At 40.2% G+C, this 12,680-nt stretch overlaps 1 protein-coding gene across 1 annotated transcript in view; it reads left to right on the plus strand.

The window, feature by feature from the left end:
• The window catches only part of LOC136878691 (deoxyribodipyrimidine photo-lyase), a 127,256-nt gene that overhangs the window by 3,562 nt on the left and 111,014 nt on the right, over window positions 1–12,680 (plus strand). The window contains exon 2 of the mRNA XM_067152113.2: window positions 7,591–7,697. Within this exon, the coding sequence (XP_067008214.1) occupies window positions 7,591–7,697 (107 nt within the window). The remainder of the gene's footprint in view (window positions 1–7,590; window positions 7,698–12,680) is intronic.

Genomic DNA, 12,680 nt, shown 5'->3' on the forward strand with positions numbered 1-12,680 from the left:
ATCACTGACAGAACAGAAGCGTGACTCATCGGAGAACACGACGTTCCGCCATTCCCTCATCCAAGTCGCTCTAGCCCGGCACCATGCCAGGCGTGCACGTCTATGCTGTGGAGTCAATGGTAGTCTTCTGAGCGGACGCCGGGAGTGCAGGCCTCCTTCAACCAATCGACGGGAAATTGTTCTGGTCGATATTGGAACAGCCAGGGTGTCTTGCACATGCTGAAGAATGGCGGTTGACGTGGCGTGCGGGGCTGCCACCGCTTGGCGGCGGATGCGCCGATCCTCACGTGCTGATGTCACTCGGGCTGCGCCTGGACCCCTCGCACGTGCCACGTGTCCCTGCGCCAACCGTCTTCGCCACAGGCGCTGCACCGTGGACACATCCCTATGGGTATCGGCTGCGATTTGACGAAGCGACCAACCTGCCCTTCTCAGCCCGATTACCATACCCCTCGTAAAGTCGTCTGTCTGCTGGAAATGCCTCCGTTGATGGCGGCCTGGCATTCTTAGCTATACACGTGTCCTGTGGCACACGACAACACGTTCTACAATGACTGTCGGCTGAGAAATCACGGTACGAAGTGGGCCATTCGCCAACGCCGTGTCCCATTTATCGTTCGCTACGTGCACAGCACAACGGTGCATTTCACATCATGAGCATACCTCAGTGACGTCAGTCTACCCTGCAATTGGCATAAAGTTCTGACCACTCCTTCTTGGTGTTGCATTTGCTCTGTCAGTCAGTGTATATATATTACTGATTATGTCTGTATAAGTCATACGCTAAATAAATAATAATTGCAGGCTGTTATGCCTTTCAGCATCCTCTGTCTTGCATCCTCTGTGAATTAACCAAGACCGGGCAAGTTGGCTGTGCGGTTAGGGGCGCGCAGCTGTGAGCTTGCATCTGGAAGATAATGGGTTCGAACCCTACTGTCGGCAGTCCTGAAGATGGTTTTCTGTGGTTTCCCATTTTCACACCAGGCAAACGCTGGGGCTGTGCCTTAATTAAGGCCACGACCGCTTCCTTCCCATTCCTAGGCCTTTTCTATCCCATCGTCGCCATAAGACCTATCTGTGTCGGTGCAACATAAAGCAAAATAAGAGAATTAACCAAGCACCTTCACAATCTTCTGTATGCAACTAGGTCTGTGCCCGTATTTAGTTCCACACCTCTTGTTTTTAAATACTATCATTAAATACTAAGTCCAACCATCATCACCTTGGACTCTTACTTCTCTTATCCTTCATGAATGAGTCCATTATTCTCAATTTGCCGTATATTTGACCGCACCACCATGGCTGTTTTATGCATATAGCATCATCCTTCAAGTGTATTCTTAATATAGTTTCTGTCTCCCCATTCCAAGTACCCTGCTGCTATTGTATCAACTAATCACTCTTTCTACTTTCATGTCTGATAACTTATGATTAAAGATATTCTGAGTCAACCCAGCTTTTACTCTTATACACCATAGTGAACCACTCATGATGATTGACTGGTTCAATTACTGTGGCTCTGTCTTTACTACCAATGCCATAATCGACGACTATGTCAAGCATCACATTAATGTTGGCTGAATCAAATGGCAATGGCTGATGGGTGTCTTTTGCAACAGATGGTTGCCCTTAAAGCTTGAAGGGAAAGGTTACAAGACGGTTGTCAGACCTGCCCTCATAAATGGCTGTGAGTGCTGGACAAGGTAAAAGAAACATGATCAGCAAATGCACACCACAGAGATGCAAATGCTATGGTGATCTGTGGGTGTCACTTGAACTGATCAAGTGCATAACGAGCATGTGTGAGGATCCTGCAGAACCACCGCAAGCAGTGAGAAACTGGAGGAGTGACAACTCGACTGGTAGGCTACAGGCACATCAAGCAGTGTGATGAAATCATCCTGGCATCACAGGACCAAGCAGAGGCTAAGAGCAACATGGTGGCAAACAGTTAAAACTGCCTTGAGGAGAAAGGGCACCTCTGTTATCCAGATACAAAAGCGGAGGGAATACTCTCTTCAGATCAGAAGGGCTGATGCTGAGTGTTACTTGGAAGTGCCCACACAGTATGCTCATTTATGGCCAGGGACAAAAAGAAAAATAAAAAAAGAGAGAGAGAAGATACTGGAGCTGGTCTGAAAACAAACTAATGTAAAAGTAGTTTCTGTATCAAATGATAAAGACAGTGTTACCAGTCACTTAAAAGTGATATTAATAATTTACTTCACAACACATTTTGGAGACTGTGCTCCTTCTTCAGTTGGTTATTGTATCTTATATCAGCCCATGCCACATGAATTTATATTTCTGTATTGACAGTAGAATAAAAATGTACAGTTTGCATGCATAGTTCTGTTGCCATTTATCAAGAAACAATTTCTTCTACAGTACAGAAATATAAAGTAATGTGGTGTAGGGTGATACAAGCAAACTGATAGCCTATTTCACCACCTTAAGATGAAATATTGTCTTCAAAACGCATTGTGAAGTGAATTGTTTTATAAAACTTCCAAGTGTTTAATAACAGTGTTTCTACTGTTTCACACACAATTGTTTCACAGTCTCAGACAAGGCCTACAACAAAACATAGTTATATTTAAAGAAGATAGTTTCATCTTAGAACTTGCTTTTCTTACTGAATACATTCAATTGCACCTGCAAGCTCACTACATTATCTTTACTGTACCTTGATTCAATTTCACTTAGTAAACTACCATCCACTAAGCGAGTTTGCCATGCGGTTAGGTGAGTACAGCTGTGAGCTTGTATTCAGAAGATAGTAGGTTTGAACCCCACTGTCGGCAGCCCTGAAGATTGTTTTTCATGGTTTCCCATTTTTCTCACCAGGCAAATACAGGGGCTGTACCTTAATTGAGGCCATGACCACTTCCTTCCAACTCCTAGCCCTTTCTTATCCCATCATCGCTGTAAGACCTGGGGTGTAACGAATGTGATTCAGGTTGCCTCAAATAAAGTGTCAAACCTGTAAATAACTTAATATAAATTTAATTATAGCAGGTAGAAGTAATGCAATCATCATCCTCTGGGTATCCTTCAAGCAGGCCAGGTAGGACTTTTGTGGACAATATTCCTCCATCGGTTCCTGTCATTATAGAGTTCCTCTCCTTTCACATCCTGCAGTGTTGTTCCTTTCTCGATAAGATCTGCATTTATTTGGTCCTTCTGGGCTATCCAACAGGTCTCCTTCCAGGTACTACCATTTCCAAGTATTGTCTGGGGGTTCTAGTCTCTTCCACCCTTTGCACATGACCAAACCATTTCAACTGTGCAATCTGTAGTCTTTCTTCCATTGTACAGGTCACTTGCATGTCATTTCTAATGCACTTATTTCTAGTTCTGTCCCTTCCTGTTTTTTGCATAGCAGATAGTAAAATATTTCATTTCACATTCTTGCAGTTTGCTGATGTCTCTTTTCAATAACACACAGGTCTCCAACCCATATGTCATGATTGGCAGGAGGTAAGATATGAATATTGTTTGTTTGTCTTTTTCGGGAACTGCGTTGTCCCATGCTAGATTTTGTACCCGATAGAAGAACATGGAACTTTTGTTCACTCTGTTCTGGATTTCCATTTTAGCACTCCCCTGGCTCGATACAATACCTCCAAGATAGCTGAAGCTTCTACATATTCAGTTCTCTCTCTATGAAGTTTGAGGTCACATTCACTGGGTGTTCTACTCAGTTTCATTGCTACTGTTTTCTTCTTACTCACAGTTAACTTATATTTCTTAAATTTGTTGACCCAGCAATCTAATTTCCTTTGGACTTCTTGCTCCGTTTCTCCCCAAATGGCAACATCATCTGCAAATGCTAATGCATTCAAATCTTCAGGTTCTGCAGCTTTAATTTCTTTACATCTATGAGTGCAAGGAAAAGTAGTGGAGATAGTACACTGTCTAGTTGTACACCTCACGTTGTTTGGAACCATTCAGATCTACCATTCCCTATTTGTACACTACTTTCACAGTTTACATATAGCAATTGGATCTTACGAATTAAAGAACTTGGAGCCCTTAGTTTATGCAGACATTCCCATATTTTGCTCCTTGGAAGACTGTCATAGGCTTTTTCTGTATCTAGGAAGACTACTATCAGATCTTTCCCTTTTCCCCAGTACTTTTCCATTAGTTCTCTGTTGCCTCTGAAGCCGTATTGTTCTTCTTCAAAATGATGTTCTATCCTTGTTCTTAATCTCTTTGCTATGATCTTTTCCAATATCTTGAGGCAGTGTAGTAGCAGGGAAATCCCTCTGTAGTTTGAACACTTTCTTCTGCTTCCTTTTTTGAATACTGGTATGATCAATCCTTTTTTCCATTCATCTGGTATCTTATTTTCTCTCCAGATTACTCTTAGTGTTCCATGTAGCCACTGAAGACCTTGTATCCATGCTGCTTTGATTATATCTGCAGATAATCCATCTACTCCTGGTGATTTTACTCCTTTCATAAGCTTCAGGGCATTTTCTGTTTCTGACCATGTTTCTTCTCCATGTTTGATAGGTTAATTGTTTTCGTGCTTCTCTTATTCGTTGCCATTTAACTTCTTGTCGAAATAGTTTCCCATTTCTTCTCTGATGTTTTCTATATTCCAGATTAGGATTCCATCCTCTGTTTCAGTCGCTTTAATATCCTCTTTGATCTTCCTCTCTTCAATATTCCATACAACATCTTTTGATTCTCTTTTGAGTCCTCCTCTAGTTTTTGTGTGAACATCTCCCAACTCTTATCCTTCTCTCCCTTCACAATTCTCTTCACTAATAATTTCTTATCTTTATATATTTGTTCGAGGTCGGCTATTTTTTTGTTATCTTGTGGTAAGACACCTTGCATTTGTTTTTGCTTCTCAACATCTTTATGTTTCTTTGACATATTTTGGTCTTTAATAGCTTCTCTTACTTTTTCACTCCACCAACTAGTCTCTTTCTTCTTTCTTCCTCCTCTTGTTTTGCCGCATACTTCTGCTGCACAACTCACTAATATTGTTTTAAACAGGTTCCATTATCCTATGTGCACTTTGTGTTTCATTCTTCGGTACCTTTTCCATTACTGACTCTTGAAAAGCTTTTTTATTTGACTCATCTTTCAATTTCCAATCTTTTATTCTTGGTGCTTTCTGTGTACGTGGTCTTTGCACAACCTTATAATTATATAGTTATATATCTCTCACGCCTTCTCCACTTTTTCTATCTGTTATTACATAATCAATGACTGTTTTAGTTCTTCCATCCCAGCTGTATCTGGTTATTATATGGCTGTCTTGTTTCTTGAAGGAGGTGTTTTTTATTATCATGTTATTTCTGGCACAGAAATCTAGGACATTCTTGCCTTCAGCATTCCTTCCCCCATGTCCAAATGGCCCCAAAACCTCTTCATAGCCTGTTCTATCTACTCCAACTTGGGCATTTAAATAAAAATAGAGAGCTTTCATTTTCATGTCCTTCGTAGCCTTTGTCTTTCTTTGGCCAATACCTTCATTTTTCGAACTGTCAGAACCCTTCCAAATTTTCCCTCTCATTAGTGTTAATGAAGGATGGTTGCCCCGTTGTACTTCCTCTTAAAACAATAATCACTAACCCAAACCAACTTCGTTTTGACTCTTCTCCCCACATACTCCTCATCTCAATGTTGCACATGACCATACCATCGCAGTTGCCTTTTCTGAATTTTTTCTTCAGGCATCACACTTTTTCTGTTCCGCTAATGCATTCATTTCTTATTTTCTCCTCTCTGGTGACCCCACACATCCAGTGAAACATCCACATTTCTACCACTAACTAACTGGAATGGAATGGCGTATGGCTTTTAGTTCCGGGCGTGTCCGAGGACAAGTTCGGCTCGCCAGGTGCAGGTCTTTTGATTTGACGTCAGTAGGCGACCTGCGCGTCGTGTTGAGGATGAAATGATGATGAAGATGACACACACACCCAGCCCCAGTGCCAGCGAGATTAACCAGTTAAGGTTAAAATTCCCGACCCTGCCGGGAATTGAACCCGGGACCCCTGTGACCAAAGGCCAGCACGCTAACCATTTAGCCAGGGAGCCGGACACCACTAACTAACTAACCCCATGGCACTACAGCCATGAAGGGCCTTAGCCTACCAAGCGACCGCTGCTTAGCCCGAAGGCCTGCAGATTACGAGGTGTCATGTGGTCAGCACGACGAATCCTCTTGGCCGTTATTCTTGGCTTTCTAGACCGTGGACGCTATCTCAGCTCCTCAAAATTGTAATAATGTAGGCTGTATGGACCACTCCTCAGACCAAGTGAAAAATCCTTGACATGGCCGGGAATCAAACCCGGGGCCTCTGGGTAAGAGGCAGGCATGCTACCCTTGCACTACGGGGCCGGCTCCACATTTCTATCACTTCCAGCTTTTTTCCTTGGATCTTAGTAATGGGTCATGTGTACACATTATACAGCATAGTCAGATGCATTACTGACTTGTTCATCTTCCCTTTCAGTTCACTTTCTTATCACAGAGTTCTCTGCTCATCTTTCTGGACCTGCCACATTGTATCCTGTATTATATTTCATCCTCCAACTCACCATCCCTTTGTAGGCATGAGCCCAGATATTCAAATGAGAAGAACTGTGTTTTCTGGAGTGCGACCCAAAAACCCAGTTGTAATTTTTCTTGGAATAATTACCACCACCATCACCACCACCACCACTACAAATTGGTTTGCCACACCTCCACAAGATGCTGGTGCCAGCTTCCATTGGTGTCTCAAAAACACACTAGCTGCCAAGCAATCCACAGCATGAGCCCAATGACACACTGGTGCAAAACTGTTGTAATTTCATGACTGGAAAAGCGTAATTCCTATACAAATGGAATAAACTTTCCGGCTAACTCATTCTTGGTTGCCACAGTTTTGTCGCATTGTGCCAATTTGGGCTCATCAGTTGGTAACTAGCACACCTACCAAAACACGTGGCTAGTGCATACAGTAGAGGCCACGGTGTAGGCTGCTTGGAGCCACCGGCAGTACCAAAGCACTGTGAGAGGCCTGGTCTCTATCATAAATTTTCCAGCTATCTACCAAGATGTGGGGCAAAATGCTGGTAACCAAGAATGAGTTAGCTGGAAAAATTTATTCCATTTGAGTAGGAATTGTAAATTTACTCATTCAGGACAAATATTTCCCTATGTGAATGAAAATCTACATGAAAAAGCCTACGCGTAAGAAATATCTTATTACTAAAGATAAGGTACACAAAGTTTGACACTAATCCTTTCATATAAGAATCTGTTCAGTTTTTGTGTGCACGTGATCTGTTAATTTTGAAAAATAGAAGACCTGTGATCAGTATTTAGAGACAGGATTTTTACTGCAATCAGAAGGCCTGAAGATACTGTTATCTGTATTCAGTTATATAGTTAAAAGCAAACCAAAATAACCATTCCACTGAAAACTTGCAAATTATCTGAAAATATCTTTGCCCTAATTCTTTTGAAAATGAACTACTATTATTTTTGATCAAACGTTTGGACACAGATGGTTCTCCAGATTTTATTCTGTTTAACTCTCTATGAAGAACGTCTCTAAATTATAATTTTTTTTCTAGGTTTCATCATGTCATCCATTAGTGAGCAGCCATTAAAGAAACTGAAGGTGGATCACTCAGCTAGTTCTGCAGATGTGCTAGAAGAGTATGTTAAACACAGACAAGGTGTAAGTGCAAAAGAGTTGTTTAATTTATTATTCTACATTCTTGTTTGTGCAACATGACCATGACTCCATTTTTGTGGGATTATCCTAGAATGTTTATAGATTTGAAGAGTAATGGTTAATAATGTATTTGTTAGAATGTGCACTCATATGAACTTGGTGTGTGGCTGTGAATTGCGAATTTATACCAGCCACAAATTAAGAATGTGTCAGTTTTAACCACATCTTCATGTGCTGTCCTGACAATGTCCAACAGCATTTCAGCATGATTTTAACAAGCACTATGCAAACATTTCATTTTATTTTCGTTGGTTGATGTGGAAACACCATCTAGCAGTTCTGTGTCAGCTGGTGGTTATTTACAGTGGCATCCAGTGGCTTGCCCCTTTCAGACCTGAAAGAAAACTGGCGGTGTGAATTTTTGTTTGTACGTCAAAAATTGACTAAAATGCTCTCAAATACATATATTTTTAGTTTATTCTACAAAATAAAAATTAACATCCAAGAAAAAGCACCCGCACCATTGTGCGTGTCAGGACTTCCTTCACTACTTACAAAAAATGAAAATTACCTCAATGCATGTGAATATACATATGTACATGATGAAATGTTCTATTTTAAGTGGGGAATAATTTAAAACAATTAAATCTTCGTTCAAACACAAGTAAACGTTACATTTTCTACATTGCGGAAGAGTTTTGCTTTTACTGCCCTTTTGGCAAAAGCAACTTATCGTCAGACCTGAAAGAAATCTGGAGGTGTCAAAATGTCAAAAACTTACTAAAATGCTCTCAGATACATGTTTTTATGGTTTGTTTTACAAAATAAGAACTAAATGGCTGAAAAACAGAACCCACACAATTGTGCATGTCAGGACTTCATTCACTACTTGCAAAAAATAAAAAAAAATAAAAAAAATTCAACTCAGTACATGTGAATATGCACATGTACATGATCAAATGTTCTATTTTACAGTGTGGAACGATTTTAAACAATTAAAATCTTATACATTACAATTCTCACATAGAGTACGAGTTTTGCTTTCACGGTCCTTTTTGTGACAGCACCCAGCACTCCTGCATGCATTGCCTGTAAGGAAACCTAGCCCGCACATATGTGTGTATCAACATTCAAAATCTCATGGTACTACGTACGATGTTGTAAGTTCACAATTTACGTTTGCTACACAATTTACACACTTCATTGATTATATTCTGATATTCAGTAAAGCTTCTAGATTAATATGAATGCAATAAATAAATACTAACTTTAGGCATTACTGCTTCCTGCCATCTTGCTAATGAACTGTATTTTTAAACTCTTCTTCCTGCCCCGTGGTGGTCAAGTACTAAATAAAAAAAGCTGAAGTACGTGCTACGTGTCCCGCACAGGCACTGCAGTCCGGTCTAGCGCCAAGAAAACATCAAATAAGCTCAGACATAAATAAAATACGAACCCGCACCATTGTGCATACACGGTCTGAAAGGGATACTGCTAACACCACTCAAGTAGATTTGGTGATTGATGATCTGACTACGGAATCAACATTTACCAGTTCCCATTTTACAATTGAAATTGTAATGATTAGCAATGATAGAACTAACAATTCTATGAATGTTAATGCAAGAAAGAGTCTGGATGACAAGCATACTCCAGAACTAAGAATTTAGAGCCTAATTTATTTTTCAAATTTTACACATAGTTCATCCCAGATTTTAATGTCAGTTGTGTGTTTCTACATTTGTTTTTATGTCAGTTGAGTTGTGTGTTTGTACATTTGTTTAGTTATTAGAAGTATTATGTTAGGCTGAAGATGGGCAGCCAAGGCCGAAACCAGTCCCTAGTTTAGTAATGTAATTAAAAAATATTGCATATTATAGTATTGAAAAGGCGGACCATTACAACATTAATTTAATAATTATTATTGTGATCACAATTCAATACGGATCAAAACCATGAAGTTTATATCCTATGATTGTAATTGGATGCCGTTGAGATGCTGGAGAAACTGAAGTAGTTTTATATTCCCCATGTCGCCTTAAGACGAAAGTGTCATTGACATAGTGGTACCTTATTATGGGCAGCTTAATACCAAACTGAAGGAACATAAGCATCAGGTCTGTCTTATCCAACCAAAAAAAATCTGCAGTAGCGAAGAATGCTCTCTTTTTCCTCGACCATGAAATTAAATTTGAGGAAACTACAGTTTTGACTACCACCCCTCAATATCATGCACATATCTACCAAGACGTTTCGAAGATAGTGAAACATGACAACCTATTTCGACAGGAAAGAAAAGGGCCTGCACATTACAGTAGCAGAATGTGGCTATCGTTGCCCGCTGTCAGACAATGCATGAATGAATCCTGTGGTGGTGGTGGTGATTTTTGTTGCCGTTTGTTTAACAGTTCTTTTCCATTTCTGGATACTGGGCTGATCTCAGTCCCCAAAATAATAAGGATGTCTTCTTGGCACACTGTTCCTCTTCTTTTTGCTTACGCCAGAAGTGTACATGTGATAGCTTTACAAATAACTTGCATGCTGTTGCACGATTGCCATTATTTTCTCAAACACTAACACTGTTAATTTTAAACTGTGCATTGTCACTCCCACTCCAATTTTCTTACCCATCGCTAACCGGTAACCACTATTCGTTTACATATGTAAACATTAGCAGAGAAACTGGTAAATAGAACAATTGCGAATCTCTCACATGGTTGCTACAAGCATATTAGTGATGTGTGCATAGACCAACACAATGTATAGCTGGCTGAGTGGTCTCATTACTGCAGTGTTGCTACTTGAACCTGTCAGTCGCTGCATACAAACTAATGACCAGCCGTTGAAACAATAGGGCTACTGCTAAACAGGCGTTGTTTATCGTAACAGCTTTTACAGAAATGGACGTAACATTTTATACTGTTCACTCCAGCTAGACCATATGTTAAATAACGTGGTTATCTAAGCATTAAATGCACAGGTGTTGGCATGCACCCACTACACAATATGTTTTTAACATGGCTACTTTTGTTGTAGGGCCTTGGTGTAAACCATTGTACATTTTTGATTAAATTAATTGTCCTGCTGTCATGACAGAGGTGTAGTGTTTACAGTGCACTAAGTCTTCTGGTAAGGGCTAGAACAAATTTGTTACTTTCATTGATCTGTCTGTCTCAGTCTCATCCTTGGCTTTGATAATATGAAAGTGATCGAGGTATGAGCAATGCTAGTGATACCATTTCGTATGCAGCCAGACCCTGTTATGAATGGTGTGAAAATATCACTCATGGGGTCAGTTGGTGCATGCATTTCAGTGGGCTTGGCAGACTGGTATGTAATAGTAACTTCTGGCTCGGTGGGGAAAGCAATGGGAAACTACTTCACTCCTCATTTCCCTGGTATGCCTCTTCAGTGACGCCTAGGCTATCATTACAGCTGTTGGCAGAGCTATGAGGATCAAACCAGTCTTTGGGCTGAATACCCAACGTACACATACATTTCACCATTCAGTACACTGGAACATAAGTTGGGACCAGAATTATTTCCTTTTGAAACTTGGACAATGACAAAGAAGGATGAGAGTCGAATACAGGCAGCCGAAATGAAATTCTTGAGGAGTATGATACAGAAGAGTAGACGAGACAAAATAAGGAATGAGAAAATCCGGGAAGAAATTGGAGTGGAAAAAATGAATGATAGAATAGAGAAGAGCCGACTAAGATGGTTTGGGCACATAAAGCGAATGAGCGACGAAAGAATGCCAAAAAAGGTGATGGAAATGCAAATCCAAGGAAGGAGAGGCCGTGGACGACCTCGATTGAGATGGAAGGATACCATCCAACGCAGCATTATAGAAAGAAACCTGGACTGGGACACAGTGTTGGAGGAGGAGTGGTGGAAAGACCGAAGAAAGTGGAGAGGAACCATATTTGCCCCTACCCGGCTACAGCTGGATGAAGGGAAATGATGATGATGATGATGATGATGTTACTGTATGACAAAATTGAGCATAACATCAAAAGCAGTTATTTCATTATTGATTGTCACACAACATTGTAAATAGAAATGACAGAGAAAGTGGTCAATACCTCAAATAATTGGCAGTCAACCCGGTTGTTTGTACCAAGACCATCTGCAATATATAAGATGGTCTTATACATACACCACATTACTAACCAAATTACTCTATAAGTTGCATCCTTTACCAGAAGATGTAAGACTGTGATCCATTAGTCTGCATTGTGGTGTTGAGGACAGCTTCGTACGTTGATATGGCACGGTATCTTCTGTAGCGTCTAGTCACGTTAGATTGCATGCCACTACTTGCATGTTTCTTGCGTTATTCAATGGATGAATGTTGGATTAAAAAATGACTGTCTAGCCTTTATGTTTTCATGACTGCACATTTCACGTTTTTTTTAGATTTTGATGGAAATTTGATGAAATCATGGCAGGAAAATTATGCAAATTTTTAGTTTCTCCCCAAATTTCAATTTTAATGGGAAATAACTTGGGAAAATAGCCTACCGTGTTTCTTTTCATCCCCCATTGGGCTCATTTCTGCACACTTCAACACTCATCTGACAGATCTTTAGGTCTGATGTGGGAAATGTAGGCTAAGAAGAAAGCTGGATAAACACAGGAAAAGGGAAGGGACAAAAAGACTAGGAACAGAGGACAGGCACAAAAGGGGAAAAGAAATCCTATCGGTCAATGTAAGTGATGGGAAGGAACAAACAAGCAGAGATTGTCATGTCATTTCTTCTTACTCCCTCCTTTTCTTCCTCTGTTATTGTGTTCATCTTATTATTGGTTCCTGTTTGTTTTCTTATGTTTCTATATATGACTTGGTTTCCATTTATTATCTTAATTTTTTAGCCAACAGAGGACTGCTTTAGTCAGGTTTATGGAGGTTTTTCTTATTTTTGTCAGCCCAATACTGTTTCATCTATTCTAAACAAAAAAATTTTCCTATTCTTTGCTTGT

This window comes from Anabrus simplex, chromosome 8, assembly GCF_040414725.1.
Source record: "Anabrus simplex isolate iqAnaSimp1 chromosome 8, ASM4041472v1, whole genome shotgun sequence".
NCBI classification, from domain to species: domain Eukaryota; kingdom Metazoa; phylum Arthropoda; class Insecta; order Orthoptera; family Tettigoniidae; genus Anabrus; species Anabrus simplex.